Genomic DNA, 19,366 nt, shown 5'->3' on the forward strand with positions numbered 1-19,366 from the left:
GCTCTGGTTTCCTCCCACAGTCCAAAGATGTGCAGGTTAGGTTGATTGGCCAGGTTACAAATTGCCCCTTAGAGTCCTGGGATGAGTAGGTTAGAGGGATTAGCGGGTAAATATGTGGGGACAGGGCCTGGGTGGGATTGTGGTCGGTGCAGACTCGATGGGCCGAATGGCCTCCTTCCGCACTGTAGGGTTTCTATGATTTCTATGATGGGGAGAATGTGCAAACTCCATGCAGATGGTCATCTGAGACCTGAATTGAACCAGGGTCCCTGGTGCTGTGAGGCAGCAGTGCTAACCACTGTGCCACTGTGCCACCCACCTTCTCTGATATTGTGAAGCTTCACAATGTCTTTGCTCGCAACGAAACAAGGAAAGTAATGCCACCCTTTTAATATGTATAACCAAAATGAGACTTTCCTGTCTGTCTAATGAGCACAGAACCGACCATCATGTGGGAATCCTGAGCTTTCCACACTCACTAGCTTCAAATTGAATGATGCAATGAAATCAATGACCACCATCATTATTCATTCAAAGCCAGTTCTACTCAGGTAGATTCATGAATCGCAGTGTCACATGTTGTATCCAGAGAAAGTTAGAGATAAAAACAGAAAGACTCAGCAAATCTGGCAGCATTTGTGGAGAGAGAAGCAGAGTTAAAGCCTTGAGTCTGTATGAGTCTTCTTGAGAACCTATCTTGTGTTTTGAGGAGGAGCCGTGCTGAACTCGAAACATTGACTCTGTTTCTCTCTCCATAGATGCCGCCAGACCTGCTGAGTCTTCCCAGCACTTCCTGGTTTTATTTCCGATTTCCAGCATCGGCAGTATTTTGCTTCTATTGAAGGTTAGAGAAGGTTAGAAATGGCCACCAGTTGTGAGCTTGCTCCCAGTCCATAGCTCCTGGCTTACCTATAACATTATATGTGACATCTCCTGCATAGTGTAGCAGCCTGAAGTCACCACGGCGCATAGTCTTCCTCGTCTTCTGATCGGCCAGCTTGTGTCTGCAAGGTACAATGGAGAAAGATTGACCTCAATAGGGTGAAGGGTTTTACAGACTCTTCTAGAAGCCTCTTTTGGCCAGGTCCTTGCAAACTGAAATGTTGTTGAGGGTTAAATAAAATGTATCCTCTGGAACTGAACATCTGCTTTCCCCTTCCTCCTCCAGAATAAAGTTAGCTTGGCACCAGCACACGCCTCTCCACTTTCTCCCTTCTTCTCCTGAAGGGTCATAGTTTGAGGAAATAATGAGCTTTCTGTCAAAGAGTATAACCCCACCCATAACATCTACAAGAATGTTCCCGATGGCCGGGAGTCCAGAATCATGAGTCATAGTGTAACCTTTAACCTTTTTAAAGTTTATTTATTGATTAGTCACAAGTAGGCTTACAGTAACACTGCAATGAAGTTACTGTGAAAATCCTCCAGTCGCCACACTCCGGCGCCTGTTCGGGTACACTGAGGGAGAATTTAGCATGGCCAATGCACCCAACCAGCACGTCTTTTGGACTGTGGGAGGAAACCAGAGCACCCGGAGGAAACCCACGTGGACACGGGAAGAATGTGCAGACCGTGACCCAAGCCGGGAATCAAACCCGGGTCCCTGGCGCTGTGAGGCAACAGTGCCAACCACTGTGCTATCATGCTGTTCTCAATTTTAGAACTGAGGTGAGGAGAAATTTCTTCACCCAGAGAGTGGTGAATGTGTGGAATTCACTACCACAGAAAATAGTTGAGGCCAAAACATTGGCTGATTTCAAGAAGAAATCTTGGGTCTGTATGACTCTTCTTCAGAACCTATCTTGTGTTTTGAGGAAGAGTTGTACTGAACTCGAAGGGATCGAGGGGTATGGGTGGAAGGGGGGGATCAGGATATTGAATTTGATGATCAGCCATGATCAAAATGAATGACGGAGCAGGCTCAAAGGGTCCAATGGCCTACTCCTGTTTCTAGTTTCTATGTTTCTATGTTATTCAGTGCCACAGGCACCAACAGCTCTTTAATCTCTCAAACAAGTATCATTCTGGATCGAAAAGGTCAGGAGATTATCTGACTATCATGCATCCAAATTAAACTCAACCCTATGTTCAACTGATGTCCGCACACCTCCAATCTGAAAGTGGCAATCCACAAGCAGCGGAAGCCAAGCATATTCCCAGGCTAAGTGGATGCTGAGTCAATGTGTTATTCAACTTCTGTTCTAGCTGCAGTCAGCCAACTCAGCACAGATCAAGGATTGAACCTTTGTGAGGCTCAGTCCTGCATTCGTCGATTTTATTTGGCCAACCGCATCTATAACAGCCACGAAAAGCCATCGTTAAGAATCAAGTATCTTTACATTAAACAACTGAGGATAAGTGCAGAACAGTTGAGAAATAATAAAAACTATTTCTGTCTCTAAGGACATAGAAATCATAGAAACCCTACAGTGCAGAAGGAGGCCATTCGGCCCATCGAGTCTGCACCGACCACAATCCCACCCAGGCCCTACCCCCACATATTTACCCGCTAATCCCTCTAACCTATGCATCCCAGGATACTAAGGGGCAATTTTAGCGTGGCCAATCAACCTAACCCGCACATCTTTGGACTGTGGGAGGAAACCGGAGCACCCGGAGGAAACCCACGCAGACACGAGGAGAACGTGCAAACTCCACACAGACAGTGACCCAAGCCGGGAATCAAACCCAGGTCCCTGGAGCTGTGAAGCAGCAGTGCTAACCACTGTGCTACCGTGCCGCCCCAGTGGAGACACCGTTCCTAATTGCAAATTCTGAATACAATTGAAACCAGAAATCTGCTTGGGCACGTTCAGAAAATCATAGCAAAGGACAAAAATAAATCAATTTCAGATACAGGGGCAAGGAAGGAACATACAGACATATGGAATAGGAGCAGGAGTAGGCCATTCAGCCCCTCGAGTCTGCTCTGCCATTCGGTAAAATCATGGCTGATCTATCCACGTTTCAAATACCACATTCTCATCTATCCCCGATAACCTTTGATTCTCTTCCCAACAAGAATCTATCTACCTCCACCCTAACAATTTTCAATGACCCCTCTATCTGAGACAGAGAGTTCTAAAGTCGCACAACCCTCCGAGAAAAAAAACTCTCCTCATCCCTGATTTTAAAAGTGTCCCTCGTTCTGGACACAATCACCATCGGAAACATATTTTCCATGACCACTGTATCAACACTGTTCAGGATCTTATATATTCCAATCAAGTCATCCCTCACTCTTTTAAACTTCAGAATCAGAGAATCACAAAATCACACAGTGCAGAAAAGACCCTTCAGCCCATTGAGTCTGCACTAACATGTGAGAAACACTTGACCTATCGACCAAATTCTATTTACCAGCACTTGGCCCATAGCTTTGAGTGTTATGACGTGCCATGTGCTCATCCAGGTACTTTTTAAAGGATGGGAGGCAACCTGCCGCTGCCACCCTCCCAGGCAGTGCATTCCAGACCATCACCACCCTCTGGGTAAAAAAAGTTTTTCCTCACATCCCCTCTCAACGTTCTGCCCCTTACCTTGAACCTATGTTCCCTCGTGACTGACCCTTCAACTAAGGGGAACAGCTGCTCCCTAACCACTCTGTTCATGCCCCTCATAATCTTGTACACCGCAATCAGGTCGCCCCTCAGTCTTTTCTGCTCCAATGAAAACAACCCAACTTAGCCAACCTCTCTTCATAACTTAAATGTTCCATCCCAGACAGCATCCTGGTGAATCTCCTCTGCACCCCCTCCAGTGCAATCGCATCCTTCCAATAATGTGATGACCAGAACTACACACAGTACTCTAGCTGTGGCCTCATCAAAATTGATAAAGGCAAGAATCCCATATGCCTTTTTCACCACCCCACTAACATGCCCTTCCGCCTTCTATAGGCAAACATGTCAAGTTCCCTTTGTTCCACAGAACTTCCTAATGTCATGCCATTCATTGAATACTTCCTTGTCAAATTACTCCTTCCGAAGTGTATCACCTCACACTTTTCTGGGTTAAAATCCATCTGCCACTTTTCTGCCCATTTGACCATCCCATCCTTATCTTCCCGTAGCCCAAGTCACTCAACCTCACTGTTAACCATCTGGCCAATTTTTGTGTCATCCGCAAACTTACTAATCCGACCCCCCAAATAGTCATTTATGTCATTTATAAAAATGACAAATAATAGGGGACCCAGCACAGATCCCTGTGGTACACTGGTTTCCAGTCATTAAAGTGGAAACAAGCTCAATCTGTCCAATCCATCCTCATTAGACAACCGTTAAACATCCAACAATGAGGACACAATGTCAATACTTGGGCCTTTCTGGCTGTTGACTGGTGGAGTGAGCAGCTTTAATTGTGGGACCGTAGAATCCCATAGAACCCCTACAGTGGAGAAGGAGGCTATTAGGCCCATCGAGTCTGTATTAACTCTCCAAAAGAGCATCATTCCCAGGCCCACCACACCCCCCCCCGCCCTATCCTGTAACCCCACGCACTTACCATGGCTAATCCACATAACCTATATCATCTTTGGACACTAAGGGACAATTTAGCATAGCCAATGCACCTAACCTGCACATCGCAGGACTGTGGGAGGAAACCAGAGCACCCGGAGAAAACCCACGCAGACATGGGGAGAACATGCAACCTTCACACAGACAGTCACTCAAGGCCGGAATCAAAGCCAGGTGCCTAGCGCTGTGAGACAGCAGTGCAAACCACTGTGCTACCAACACCAGTGTTTGAATCTAACCTGAACTGATGGAAATAATGTCTATGGCTGTACAGGTCCATGTGTTAGGTGTTTGAGATCAAAGCTCAGTTTTGCGTAAGTGGATTCCAAACTCCATCACCTCAGTGCCTTTATTCAGAGACAGTAAAGGAATGACTGGTGTGGGGAAAAGAATCGTCGTACTGATAAATGCACACAGACCCCTTTTGTGGATTGAGCCAGGAGTAAGAGATGTACCCTGGCTCTTGCTGTCCCTTGATCTGAGAAAGCCTGATCTAAGTATCAAAACATGGGCATGTGGGTAGTTCAAGCCTGGGGCCTACGTTCCAACTCAACATATACTAATGAGCTGAACGTTTCCTCTTTCTGCTGAGTGTAAACGATTCTCAGTGAAGAGTTTGGGTCATCTTAGTTCAGTTCCTTCTCAGTTTGGACGCAAGGATCAAATGCCCTTCACTTGACAATGTGCAGGATGATTGGTCTGGGGGGGGCGGGGGGGTTGGACAATCAGGCCTAGCTACTCTGAGGGCAGGATTGAGGCACATTACTGTGTGAAACCCAGTCTGAGCCTGCTCCATCCTGACATTGGGGGTATTCAAAGTAGTTCCAATTCTCCAGGACTGCACCTCTGTGAGGCCAAGTTTCACTATAAAGAAAGGTATGAGTGGAATCAGTTTCTGGTTACTGAAGATGCCCCTTTCCTCCCTTTGTTCAAATAAACATCTTTATCTTAAAGCTGGTATCTTAGAGAGTCAACAGAAGCTGTGGTCTTACAGAGCACCTCAGGTACCCACGTTAGGAAGTGAGGGTGGGCTGCCACTTTCTCCTCTAGTCTGTCCAGAAAGGTGAGGTCTGTGGCTTCTCCGGGTCGCAGACATTCTTCATCCTGATTGGGAGGGAAACAAAAAAGTCGCTCAGATAACAGCAAATTGACATCGAAATACCAAGATAACATGTGAAGTAACCCAGAGGCACATTGAAGAATGGTTAGTGGGGGAGAAACAGTGGTGGGGGTTGCTGAATATTAAGTGCCATCATGACAACCGCACAGGCTACCATAAAATCATACAGCACAAAGGGAGGCCATTTGGCCCATTATATCTGTACTGACTCTTTGAAACAGCTCCCCAATTAGTCTCACTTCCCTTTTCTTTCCTCACAATCCTGAAAATATTCTGTTTTCCAGTACAAAAATATCCAGTTTCCATTTGAAAGTTACAACTGAGACTCCTTCTTCCACCCTTTCAGACAGTATATTCCAGATCGTAACAGCACACTGCTGGAAACAGGTTCTCCTCATCTCCCCACTGTGAGAGAGGTAGGAATAAATGAAGGTCATTCAGCCCCTTGAGCCTGCTCTCCCTGCTGTGAACTACATGTTGAGTGGAGATTGGGTGATGGCAGGGATTGTGATCAAAGGGCCTGTGTCTTGGGTCACGAATGAAGATCAGGCTCATGGAGGAAGTTCAGGGAGGTTCCTGGTGTTCATAATACCAAGATTAACGTGATCAAGACCTTCAGAGGGAGAGAGGTGATAACTTTGGAATAAAACAAATTATTTCCAAAGTTTCAATGTAGGATATTGGTGGGAGGAGATAGGAATTCCAATAGGCTATTCAGATCTTTAAAACTGTTCTGTAACTCAATGAGTCCATGGCTGAGCTAGCTTATTACTCCACATGTACTCCACAGCATCGTAGCTGTGAGGGACAGCTCGGTGGATAGAATATTGGTATGTAGATAGGCTGGAAAATTGGGTGGGGATCCTGGATTCAGGATTCAATCCTGGACCGGGGAGCGGCGCGGGCTTGGAGGGCCGAAGGGCCTGTTCCTGTGCTGTATTGTTCTTTGTTCTTTGTTCTTTATGTCCACCATAGTTCATTGACATCCTTTCGGGAAGGAGACCTTACCCAGCCTGACCTGTATGTGACTCCAGACTCACAGCAGTGTGGTTGACTCTAAATTGCTCTCTGTAATGGTCTAGCAAGCCACTAGTTGTGTTCAAGAAGGTGGCTCACCACCACCTTCTCAAGGGTAATTAGAGTTGGGCAATAAATGCTGACTTGGCCAATGATGTGCACATCACATGAATGAATAAAAAGGGATGAATGGGTAATGTTATATTGATAGGTGGTGTGATGATTTAAGAAATGTAATTTTATCATGTTTCTTGTAAGGGGTCTGTTTAAAATTCAGCTGATTTGTCCGCGCCAGGTAGCCCACACGCTGAGAATGCAGGTTAATGATTGATTTTAGCTAGGGATGTTTTTGTTTTATTCTGATTTCATGCATTTTTGTTTATTTTGGTTTTTCCCCTGGGGTTTCAGAGTAGGGATTTGATTAGGTTGATTGACGTAGACAGTGTTACATGAATGGGTGGAGCTAATCATGCAAGGAAAACACATAGTTCTCTTTTATTTTATATCAGTCAGTTTCTGCCTGGTCCTCAAAGAATCAAGGGGTGTGTCTCTCTCTCTCACTCTCTCTCTCTCTCCTGAGGTGTTCAAAGGCTCTAGGATTGTTTATAAGTAAAAACACGTAAGCCTGTATGTCGCTAACTGATTTTGAAGAGGGGTTTCAGTATATAAGAGGAATATTGCTTGAATTGGAACTAATAGAGATAGGTTAGCAGTTAAGAATTGTATCTTATCATGTTTAACTATTTCAATTGGTAAAAGTTAAGCTAATTCAATTGTTATAGTTAAACTGTATTGTTAAATAAAGTTTGTTTTGATAAAAGCTTCCTAGTGCGTCACCTGGAGTGAAACACCTTATCCTCACACTAATGCCAAAATAGAAAAACTGTTGGGGTCTAGTCAGGCTTCTTAACATACTTTAGTGTTTCAGTTGTGGTACTCTAACAGTGGTGACTTATTCCTGATGAAATGATACAAAGGGCAATTTTCTTACCAAGATGGAAATAATGCCTTTGTATTTTTGCTCCACAAGATCACAGATGATCTTGTTGTTGAAGTATTGGATTGGCTCCCACTGCAGACATAAATATAAACAAAGTCAGACAGATATAGAACCATAGAACGATGCATGTTAGAAGGAGGCTGTTCGGCCCATCATGCCTGTGTCAGATCCTTGAAAGATATTTCCAATTGGTCCCGCTACCCTGTTCTTTCTCCATAGCTCTGCAATATGTTTTCCTTTTCAAGTAGCCACCTAATTGCCCCATGAAAGTTATGACTGAATCTCTTTCCGCCTCCGAGTGGAGAGCAGGCCTTTCTGATCTGTGTTGTGGCAATGTGGCAGTGAAGCACATTGACGAGCCGTGGTGAATTCCCATTGGAATACATGACTCAGGTTCATACACAGCATTGCAGTTATGGAATTGGCACTATGTGGAGATACATCTCAGGGAGGAACCAGTTTCCTGATGATGAGCGTTCCTGGTCCATCCATATCACTCTCAACTTAAGGTCAGAATAGAAAACAATCCACCATTGGATATACAAGAACCCTCAGGAGGATACAAGCTCAGAAACCTAACCAAACATTGGATGTTTTCTTTTTGCCTTTCATTTTTAAGGGATTCGTTGATGACTTTTGTTTTAATCTAATATTTTGGTGATTTTTTTTGTGCACATCAAAGTGAGTAACATTTTTCCAAGGTTATCACTGAGTTCTCATGTGCAAACTATCACAGGAGCCTCACAGCATCAACCTCCCTCTGACTCAATCCAATCTCAGGAGAGGTTGCCCCAATGTAACAATCCCGCCTCTCACACAGCCCACCTCTCCTGAGCTCTTAGTACCAGTAAGTGCTGAATTACGGATGTGTTTTGTTCATTGAACTCTCACTGACTTGAGTTAGTGGCATCCCATTAACCGACCTGGATTTAAATCCAGACTGGTGCTGAGAAATGAAAGGAAAAATATTCAACCTCTGGCACCCGACTTGGGCATCGCGGCCAGAGTGCTCCCTTCCTTGGTTCTTTCTCCCATAACCAAATACAACAATTTGCCCACAACAACAGATAAAGCTCGAGTTAATAATGGGAGCCTTTCAATGGCTGCAACATACCAACAGTGTTCTAACTGGACTGCTCTCAACTGGTTCATCTTGTCACGTGTGCAGGTTAGGCTGATTGGCCATGCTAAATTGCCCCTTAGTGTCGGTTAGGGGGATCAGTGGGGTAAATATGTGGGGTTACAGGAACGGGGCCTGGAGAGTCGGTGCAGACTTCTCAAGGGCAACTAGGGACAGGCAATAAATGCTGGTCAGCCGCGATGCCCATGTCCCACGAATGAATGAAAAAACTCAATGGGCCGAATGGCCTCCTTCTGCACTGTAGGGATTCTATCTCTGCAAAAATGATGGCATTCTATCTGCTTCCTGCTGTGGCCTCTGCTTCAGTAATTGGGCGAGACTTCCAGCAAGTAATAAATGTTTTTATGGGCACATGGAAAGATTTTATCTGTAGGTCTCAGTGTGACATTGTGAACTCATTGGTAAAGAAGATGTTTTACAATTTCCTCACACTTTGGAACTCATCTCTCATTGTCTGCAGCGTCTGGTCTCGAGGTTCACTAATGGCTGCCTTTGACAGATTGAATAATGTGTCAAATTCATTTGTCCAGTTACACTTTGTTTTCTCTTGAGGGTGATGCGTGGTACCTTACCACTTGGTTGAATGGCGGAGCAGACTCGATGGGCCGAGTGGCCTAATTCTGCTCCTATGTTTTATGGTCTTACCAATCAGCCACTGCCCACATGTATCCCTAAACAGTGAGTGTCAGCAATGTGTTTAACTCAGACCCAAACCTAATCTTGTCTTCATTCGATGTCCTCACATCCACCACTCCCCTCAACGGTCACTGGGTAGAAACAATGTTCAGGAAGGAAAGGGGACACTAAAACCAATTGCAGCACCCACACTGCTCTCTTGTCTAAAATCAGCCAATCAAGAGTTAAATCTGGGACCTCCATAGAATCCCTACAGTGCTGAATGAGGTCATCTGGCCCATCGAGTCTCCCATGACACTCCAAAACAGCATCCCACCCAGGCCCTCCCCTACATACTATCCCCGTGCCATGCACATATGACATAGCTAATCCACCTAACTTACACATCTTTGGACAGTAGGAGGAAACCGGAGCACCCGGAGGAAAGCCACATAGACATTGGGAGATGGCGCAAACTCCACATAGACAGTGACCCAAGGCTGGAATTGAACCCAGGTCCCTGGCACTGCGAGGCAACATTGTGCCGCCGTGCCTGGCCCAAATGGTTCAATAAACAGAGTCATCTGTCGTGGTGAGGGGGTGGGGGAGGGAGAGTTACTCTCTACGTCTCCCTCTTCCTTTAAGTTGCTCCTCAAGACCTATCTCCCTGGACAAGGCCAGGTCTAATATCTCCTTGTATGGCTCAGTGTCAGAGTCTTATTTGATACTCACCCTGGGATGATCTACCACGTTGAAGGGATGATATAAACACCAATAGCTGTTGTACTTACTTTTGTTTTATTTGTTAGGCCCATCATTTGTGAGTTTTAATAAAAACTATTGTGATTATTGTAAAATGTTGCAGAACGGATTTTCCCAGAATAAGTCTGAATTATTATGAGAATAATACTGGAAATTCATCAAGAGGGATGAAGCCACCCTGATGCAAACTGACATTCTTCAGAGTGAACGACGAGATATTTGTAGTCTCAGAATTGTAAAGAGCAAGGTAATATAAGTGGAATAATCTGTACCTGGATCCCCTCAGCCTCATACTCCTCCTGCTCAGATTTCAATGTCAACTCTATCAGTAGCTGTTGGAGCTTCTCATTACAGTAATTAATACAGAACTGCTCGAAACTGGAGAGAGAGAGAAGTCATTCACTTGATTATATCCATTCAAGAGAAAAGACATGTTTCATTTATGTTTCTCTGCCTGTCTGAATTTGCCTCCCTCCTCCCTGTCTCCCATTGTCATTGCACCCAAATCCACGGTGGGTAGGTATAGGTGTGTGTTTGTATGTGTGTGTGTGACTGTCTATGTGTGGGTTTGTGTGTGTGTGTATGTGTGGTGGGGATGGAGGTGTGAGGGTGCTGTGGGTCTGTGTTGGGCAGCACGGTGGCACAGTGGTTAGCACTGCTGCCTCACAGCGCCAGGGACCCGGGCTCAATTCCCGGCTTGGGTCACTGTCTGTGTGGAGTTTGCATGTTCGCTGCGTGGGTTTCCTCCGGGGGCTCCGGTTTCCTCCCACAGCCCAAAGATGCGCGGGTTAGGTGCATTGGCCATGCTAAATTCTCCCTCAGTATACCCGAACAGGCGCCGGAGTGTGGCGACTAGGGGATTTTCACAATAACTTCATAATAACTAAACTTTAACTTTAACTTAACTGTGTGTGTGTGTTGGTGTATGGTTGTTTGTATGTGTGGGGGAATGTGGGGGGGGGGGGGGAGGGGGGTGGGTGCATGGGGTGTGTATGGGGGGGTGAGGGCGTGTGTGTAGGTGGGTGGAAGGGGGTTTGTGTGTGCGTGTGTGTGCACGTGTGTGTGCGCATGCGTGCACGCTTGTTCCCTGACATGTTCGTCCATCTTTGAAAATGCTCCTAAGGTTCTGGCCTCCAGTACTTTGCCGCAATGGCTGTACGTAAAGAGTGAGACTGGTCAGTGTGGCCGGCTATTTGACTGTGGGGGCCAGCACAACTAACCCTATTAACCATAGCTGACGTCCACAGATGTACATTTCCCAGGCACAATCCAAAATGCTGACTGATTGTTTTCCCCTCTCCCCAGGCCAGAGGCTGCTGCTGCAAATCGCTGCATCCTCCTTTTCCCTCTGGAACTCAGCGCGGTCCAGGAATCAAGTGTTCCTGAGCTTTCAGAATGATGTGAGTAATAATGTTCAGGTAGAAAAGGTGCATTGATTACAGTTAATCCCACAATGAATTTATCATGAGAAGCCATGTATACACGGGTGTCCATGTTTAATAGATTATTGATAGTACACACCAGTAACCTGTTGTTACTGTACAGGTGTCACTTGTATTAAGATAATTGGATATTCAACAACTAAAGCACAAGGTAATTCTCTCAATGAGAGAACAGAAGTGCCAACACATTAACACAGCACCTACCGGAAGCATCTAAAATAATAATGCATAAAGGATTTTTTTTTTCGTTCGTTCATAGGATGAGGGCGTCATTGGCTGGGCCAGCATTTATTGCCCATCCCTGAGGACGTTTAAGAGTCTGGAGTCACATGTAGGCCGCCACACCAGGTAAGGACAGTAGATTTCCTTCCTCAAAGGATATTAGTGAACCAGATGGGTTTTTACAACAATTGGCAATGGTTTCATGATCATCATTAGACATTTACTTCCAGATTTTTACTGAATTCAAATTTCACCATCTGCCGTGGTGGGTTTCGAACCCAAGGCCTCAGAGCATTACCCTGGGTCTCTGGATTATTAATCCCACTGCCAAGACATCTCTGGTAATAAAGAAAGACAGTATATCCAACACTGAAATCATCCCTTACTACACATTGCAATAAGAAGTCTTGCAACACCAGGTTTAAGTCCAACGGATTTATTGGGAATCACAAGCTTTCAGAGCACTCCGAAAGCTTGTGATTCCAAATAAGCCTATTGGACTTTAACCTGATGTTGTGTGAGACTTCTTACTGTGCTTGTCCCAGTCCAACACCGGCATCTCCACATCATGGCTACACATTGCAGTGTCAACCTTGCTTTTGATGCTCAGATCCTAGGCTGGGACTTGAACCCAGAATCATATGACTCAGAGGCAAGTGTGTTACCAATGGAGCCACCGGAGCACACCTGCTAGGTGCTTTAAAATTTAAATCTATTTGTCATTACATTACCATGGCCCACTGGAGGCCCACCATCCCACCTCACTAAGTTAGATTCAAATCTCGCCACCACAGGTTAAAGGTCAGGGCTCTAATTCCACGTCGGAAGGAACATATTGTCAACACTGGCATTCGGGATAACCTTGAACTCCAAGATCGAAGGTCAAAGTCCTGCATTCTATTGCAGTCCTTTCCACAAGATTGCAGACTTCTTCTACGGTGGAAATGGCGGGTCCAAGTCGTAGTGGTGTAACTGACCAATCAAAGCCCCTGGCACAGGACTCCAATATCTGTTCAGGAGCTTGGCTCTCTGACTAACACCTGCCATTTTGTGAAGCTAATGAGAGTCATTGGGAATTATTTAACTTGGGGTTGATGACATGAGGTGGAGCGATGTCCAATTCACCAACTTTATCAATTTTCCCTTTCATTGACTGGAATGGAAATCAAGGTCTAGCATGGTGTATAATGGGCAAATAATTCCACAGTGCGGGTAGCACGCCATGGGCCAATGTCAACACTGTTTTAATTGGTTCCACAACCAATATACATCATAGAAATCATAGAAATCATAGAAACCCTACAGTACAGAAAGAGGCCATTCAGCCCATCGAGTCTGCACCGACCACAGTCCCACCCAGGCCCTATCCACATATCCCTACATATTTTACCCACTAATCCCTCTAATCTATGCACCCCAGGACACTAAGGGGCAATTTTAGCATGGCCAATCAACCTAATCATCTCATTTATTCACAAATATCTGGTGTAACATCTCATAACGAAAGGTTTTAGGTACGTTGCTTCATTCCAGAATGTTCTTATGTCCATGTGAATATAGTAAGAAGTCTCGCAACACCAGGTTAAAGTCCAACAGGTTTATTTGGTAGCACAAGCTTTCAGAGTGTCGCTCCTTCTTCAGGTGAGTGAGGAGTTGTGTTCACAAACAGGGCATACATAGACACAAACTCAATCTACAAGATAATGGTTGGAATGAGAGTCTTTACAGGTAATCAAGTCTTAAAGGTACAGACAATGTGAGTGGAGAGAGGGTTAAGCATAGGTTAAAGAGGCATGTATTGTCTCCAGCCAGGACAGTTAGTGAGATTTTGCAAGCCCAGGCAGGTCATGGGGGTGACTGATAGTGTGACATGAACCCAAGATCCCAGTTGAGACCGTCCTCATGTGTGTGGAACTTGGCTATCAATTCCTGCTCAGCGATTCTGCATTGTCATGTGTCGTGAAGGCCGCCTTGGAGAACCTGTTGGACTTTAACCTGGTGTTGTGAGATTTCTTACTGTGCTTAACCCAGTCCAACATCTCCACATCATGTGAATATAACCAGCTTAGTTGATCTGATTTGCTTTATTAATGTCACGTGTATTAACATACAGTGAAAAGTATTGTTTCCTGCGTGCTATACAGACAAAGCATACCGTTCATTGAGAAGGAAAGGAGAGAGTGCAGAATGCAGTGTTACAGTCATAGCTAGGGTGTAGAGAAAGATCAACTTAGTGCATGATAGGTCCATTCAAAAGTCTGATGGCAGCAGGGTAATAGCTGTTTTGAGTCGGTTGATACGTGACCTCAGATTTTTATATCCTTTTCCCGATGGGAGAAGGTGGAAGAGAGTGTGTCCCAATGCATGGGGTCCTTAATTATGCTGGCTGCTTTTCTGAGGCAGCGGGAAATCTAGACAAAGTTATTCAGATTATGGAGGGATAATATTCACTTGGTCCGGATATGACTCCTTATCAATAAGGGTTGGATCAAGCTATTAGAAAGGACCTCAAACTGGAGCAGGAAGTACACCAGGCATTGACAATAAATCATGGCTGGGTTAATAGCAGAATCCACTGTCGCTCAGCCAGAATTCCCTTTCGGTTCAGCCACACCATTTGAAATGCAAGGAGCAGGCTGGTTTATGGAAAACTGCTGAAGCTAAGTGAAGAAGTAGGCGAGTCAATTACTTAACCCAGGCCTCACTCAAGACAAACAAAACAGCAATGAAAGAAAAGCAAGAATATATCCTCATTATCTATACCAGATTGAATGCTATTCTCTGGGGACCCGGGTTCGAATCCCACTGTGGCAGATGTTGAAATTTGAATTCAATAAAATCTGGAATTAAAAGTCTAACGATGACCAAGAAGCCATAGTCTATTGTCATAAAACCCATCTGATTCACTAACATCCTTTAGGGAAGGAAATCTGCCATCGTTACCCGGTCTGGCCTACGTGTGACTCCAGACCCACAGCAATGTCGTTGACTCTTAAGCACTCTCTGAAATGGCCGAGTAAGACACTCAGTTTAAGGGCAATTAGGGATGGGCAACAAATGCTGGCCCAACCAGCGACGCCCACATCCTGTGAAAGAATAAACAAAAACTATCTTTACGTCCTTCAGAAAAATCATGGTGCATCACAAAGGTGTTCTTACCTGTTGATATCAAAGACTTCAAATCCATAGATATCCAAGAGACCAATAACTGTTTTTCTGCTTGGGTCCTGCACGTACAAAAAAATAACCTGGAGTCAAGAATTACCCACTGATCACTGACCAAAACTGAGCAGGAGCTAAAATCACAGTCTCGAAATTGACATTCAGTTGGATGTCACAATTCGAGAGATCATAAAGGAGGGTGGGGTTTGGAGATTGCAAAGATTCTCACAGCAACATTTACTCTCCTGAAGGTTGGATTTAGATTCGTGGCTGCATTACACGATGGACACAAACCACCTCAACAAAACATGCTCAAGTCAGAAGTGGTAACATTTCTTCTTGACAGATATTCTTAGTGATAATAATGCATTAAGTAAGTGACCACTGATATTTTATATCATTCACCTTCTTCTTGCTTCAAGGTAATCTCAAATACTGCTCTTTATAGAAATTAGGAGCAGGAGAAGGCCATTCGGCCCTTCAAGCCTGCTCTGCCATTCATTATGTTCATGGCTGATGATCCAACTCAATAGCCTGATCCCACCTTCCCCCATATCCTTTGATCCCCTTCGCCTCAAATGTTATATCTAACTGCTTCTTGAAAACATACATTGTTTTGGCCTTTCCGTAGGAAGTGAATTCCACAGGCTGACCACACTCCAGGTGAAGAATCTTTTCCCCATCTCTGTTCTAAATGGTCCACCTTGTATCCTCAGAGTGTGACCCCTGGTTCTGGACACCCCCAGCATTGGGAACATCCTTCTTGCATCTACCCTGTCTCCTCCTGTTTCCTGCGTATTTCTTGTCGGCAGGAGGTGGCGCGTTGTTTGCTAATGGCGGGAGTCTCTGGTCCTGGCGCTGTCAATGGGAATTCCCATTGAGGTCACCCCACGCTGGCGGGAAGCCCAATGGGTGGGGGGGGGGGGGGGGGGGGGGGGGTGCGCTGCCGGCGGGACCAGAGAATCTCGCTGGCATGAACAGCTGGAGAACTCTGGCCAATTTCTTTGCTCCCTTCTTTTAACTTAGTTAAGGGGATCTATTCTCCGTACCTGTGACACTTGTGGCTGGCAGACTGTCTCAAACTGTTAGCCTCAAGAGGAGCTGTTCACTGACCCTTGAACTCATCTGACGACCTATCGAAACACTTCCAGAGGGCCCCACCCTTGTTACTAGGCGGGAACCAATGTAACAAGCATTCTAACATAGTGTAACTTCAATGTTACAATCTCCACAGACTTCTAATTTAATAGCCAGGGACACAAAGATCAAAGGATTCCATGACATGAAGTATGTGAATCTCACAATTGTCATAAAGGCTGCGATCATGATCTGCGTATTGTGTGGAAATTGTATGGAATGATTATAGGCTGCATTATTCTGTATCAGATTATAGGCTGCATTACTGTATCAGATTAGATGCTGCATTACTCTGCACCAGATTAGAGACTGCATTACTCTGTATCAGATTAGAGACTGCATTACTCTGTATCAGATTAGAGACTGCATTACTCTGTATCAGATTAGAGACTGCATTACCCTGTACCAGATTAGAGACTGCATTACTCTGTATCAGATTAGAGACTACATTACTCTGTATCAGATTAGAGACTGCATTACCCTGTACCAGATTAGAGACTGCATTACTCTGTATCAGATTAGAGACTGCATTACTCTGTATCAGATTAGAGACTGCATTACTCTGTATCAGATTAGAGACTGCATTACCCTGTACCAGATTAGAGACTGCATTACTCTGTATCATATTATAGGCTGTATTACTCTGTATCAGATTAGAGACTACATTACTCTGTATCAGATTAGAGACTGCATTACTCTGTATCATATTATAGGCTGCATTACTCTGTATCATATTATAGGCTGTATTACTCTGTATCAGATTAGAGACTACATTACTCTGTATCAGATTAGAGACTGCATTACTCTGTATCATATTATAGGCTGCATTACTCTGTATCATATTATACGCTGCATTACTCTGTATCAGATTAGAGACTGCATTACCCTGTACCAGATTAGAGACTACATTACTCTGTATCAGATTAGAGGCTGCATTACTCTGTATCATATTATACACTGCATTACTCTGTATCAGATTAGAGACTACATTACTCTGTATCAGATTAGAGACTGCATTACTCTGTATCAGATTAGAGACTGCATTACTCTGTATCAGATTAGAGACTGCATTACTCTGTATCAGATTATAGGCTGCATTGCTCTGTATCAGATTAGAGACTACATTACCTCTCTCCTGCGGGGACCTCAATCCTTACAGTCTACTCATAGTGGAAAAGTGTTCCTTTCCTCAACTCTGACACAGACGTCATTGAACAATACAAGAAACTAATTGAATGATGTACTTTGTTAAAAAAGGGAGATGCCTCCTTACCTGATTCGCCAGTGACTCGTTGATCTTGTTCACGAGCCAAGTAAAAGTACGTCCATAAATAGCTTTTGCTAATGCATCACGAGCACAAAATGCTTGTTCAACACTCAGAGGGCTCAACACCTTCGAAAAACAAGCAGTAAATTAATATAAAGAGTGACACAGTTTTGCTCATATGTCTTATCTCTTTCCTTCAGCAAAGTTGGCAAATATTTCAATTTAAAACAAAAATAAAGTACTAGGATAGGTTGTCATCAAATAAACTAGGGTCTTAATAGTGGTTATAATGGCTTAATAATGGCTAAACAACTAACCCATGGCTTCTAGAAACTCAGTCATGGGAAGAGATGGGAAAACCTAGGCCTAGCACTTGGTCCATGCTGCCATGTCTTACTCAGCCTACTTAAGGTAGACAAGAATGTGCACACATTACCAGCCAGAAGTGAATCACACTTCGTATTCAATAAGGGCAAGAGGTGTTCTTTTCTCATGCCCGAAGCAGGTGTTATGCAAACAAGCAGCCCAATACCTGTTCAAAGTCCCCTCCATAAGACTGTTTTGCCCGCATTTAGGGAAAGCAAGCCTGAATAAAGAAGGTAAGAAACATACCCGACTGTGGAACCTGGGGGAGAGGTTGTGGGCGTCGCTGGCTGGGGTGACATTCATTGCCCTTGAACTGAATAGTTTGATCGGACATTTCAGAGGGCATTTAAGATTCAACCACACTGCTGTGGATCTGGAGTCATATGTAGGCCTGACCAGGTTAGGACGGCGGATTTCCTTCCCTAAAGGAATTAGTGAACCAAATGGGTTCTTACAACAATAACTGTATCCAGATTTTTATTGAATTCAAATTTCACCACCTGCTGTGGTGGGATTCGAACCTGGGTCCCCAGAGCATTATGCTGGGTTTCTGGATTACAAGTCCAGTGATAATACCACCAGGTCCACACTTGGCAAGAAGACCTGGCTACAGATGTTGATATCAAAAACCTTGAAATCCTTTGAGAAACAGTTGGATGTTGTGATGGGCGGGGAGAGAAGAATGTCAGGGTCTTCAAACGATGGCATGAATTTAATGGAATGGTTTTCCTTGACCATAAGCATCTTGTGAATTTGTTCTGAAATAAATAACATTTGGGATGTACAGTAAGTAGTCTCACAACACCAGGTGAAGGAGCGGCGCTCCGAAAGCTCGTGCTACCAAATAAACCTGTTGGACTGTAACCTGGTGTTGTGAGACTACTTACTGTGCCTACTCCAGTCCAATGCCGGTATCTCCACATTTGAGATGTAGTGTGGGTTCGGGTAATGGGAGGGAATTTCACAATTACAGTCCATCGTGATGAATATCCTTGAATATGGGACATTTACCATTGCGAATAATAGTCTCCTATTCATGAACAGACTTTGTTTCTGAGTGAGGCCCATTCTTTCCCCGCTTCTCTTTTCTCCCTTCCCCTCTTGGACGTGCTAGCTCACGTTGAGTCTGATTCCACAGTTGCTCTCTGATATCTGATGCATGTTCTTCATCTGAACTTGGCAGTTGAAGAATGGCCAATGAGGAGAGTATCTCAACTGAGCACTTTGCAGCAATGGTTCTCTGACCAGGAGCTGGGTCCCTGGATCATTTTACACCTCCCTAGCTCTTACTGGCACTGAGAGCTGGAGCCATCATGCTCTCTATGGCTCAACACCAACTAGATACAGTTACGCACAAAGTCATCAAAGGCAGCATGGGCTACATTTTAACGTCTTTTCAACATTTAATGTTCTTTCAGACGGACTTCGGGTTGCCTCAGCTGCCATTTTTCAGGTGCATGCAATCCCCTCCCACTGCCTCCCTCGTAAGACCCAGCAAGAGTCCCTTATCCCTCCTGTACCTCGTCTGATTTGGTTTCAATCCTCTTGTGCGTTAGACCTTCCTGCAGGACAAGGACATGCACGCCCAGTAGCTG

At 44.7% G+C, this 19,366-nt stretch overlaps 1 protein-coding gene across 1 annotated transcript in view; it reads right to left on the reverse strand.

Annotated features, from left to right (window-relative positions):
• The window catches only part of myo1ha (myosin IHa), a 91,031-nt gene that overhangs the window by 40,444 nt on the left and 31,221 nt on the right, over positions 1–19,366 (reverse strand). The window contains exons 9-15 of the mRNA XM_078227674.1: positions 19,292–19,363; positions 17,412–17,531; positions 14,999–15,066; positions 10,448–10,553; positions 7,649–7,729; positions 5,533–5,624; positions 910–1,004 (exon numbers count right to left, since the gene is read on the reverse strand). Of these exons, the coding sequence (XP_078083800.1) occupies positions 910–1,004; positions 5,533–5,624; positions 7,649–7,729; positions 10,448–10,553; positions 14,999–15,066; positions 17,412–17,531; positions 19,292–19,363 (634 nt within the window). The remainder of the gene's footprint in view (positions 1–909; positions 1,005–5,532; positions 5,625–7,648; positions 7,730–10,447; positions 10,554–14,998; positions 15,067–17,411; positions 17,532–19,291; positions 19,364–19,366) is intronic.

Source organism: Mustelus asterias, chromosome 13 (genome assembly GCF_964213995.1).
Source record: "Mustelus asterias chromosome 13, sMusAst1.hap1.1, whole genome shotgun sequence".
Lineage (NCBI taxonomy): Eukaryota > Metazoa > Chordata > Chondrichthyes > Carcharhiniformes > Triakidae > Mustelus > Mustelus asterias.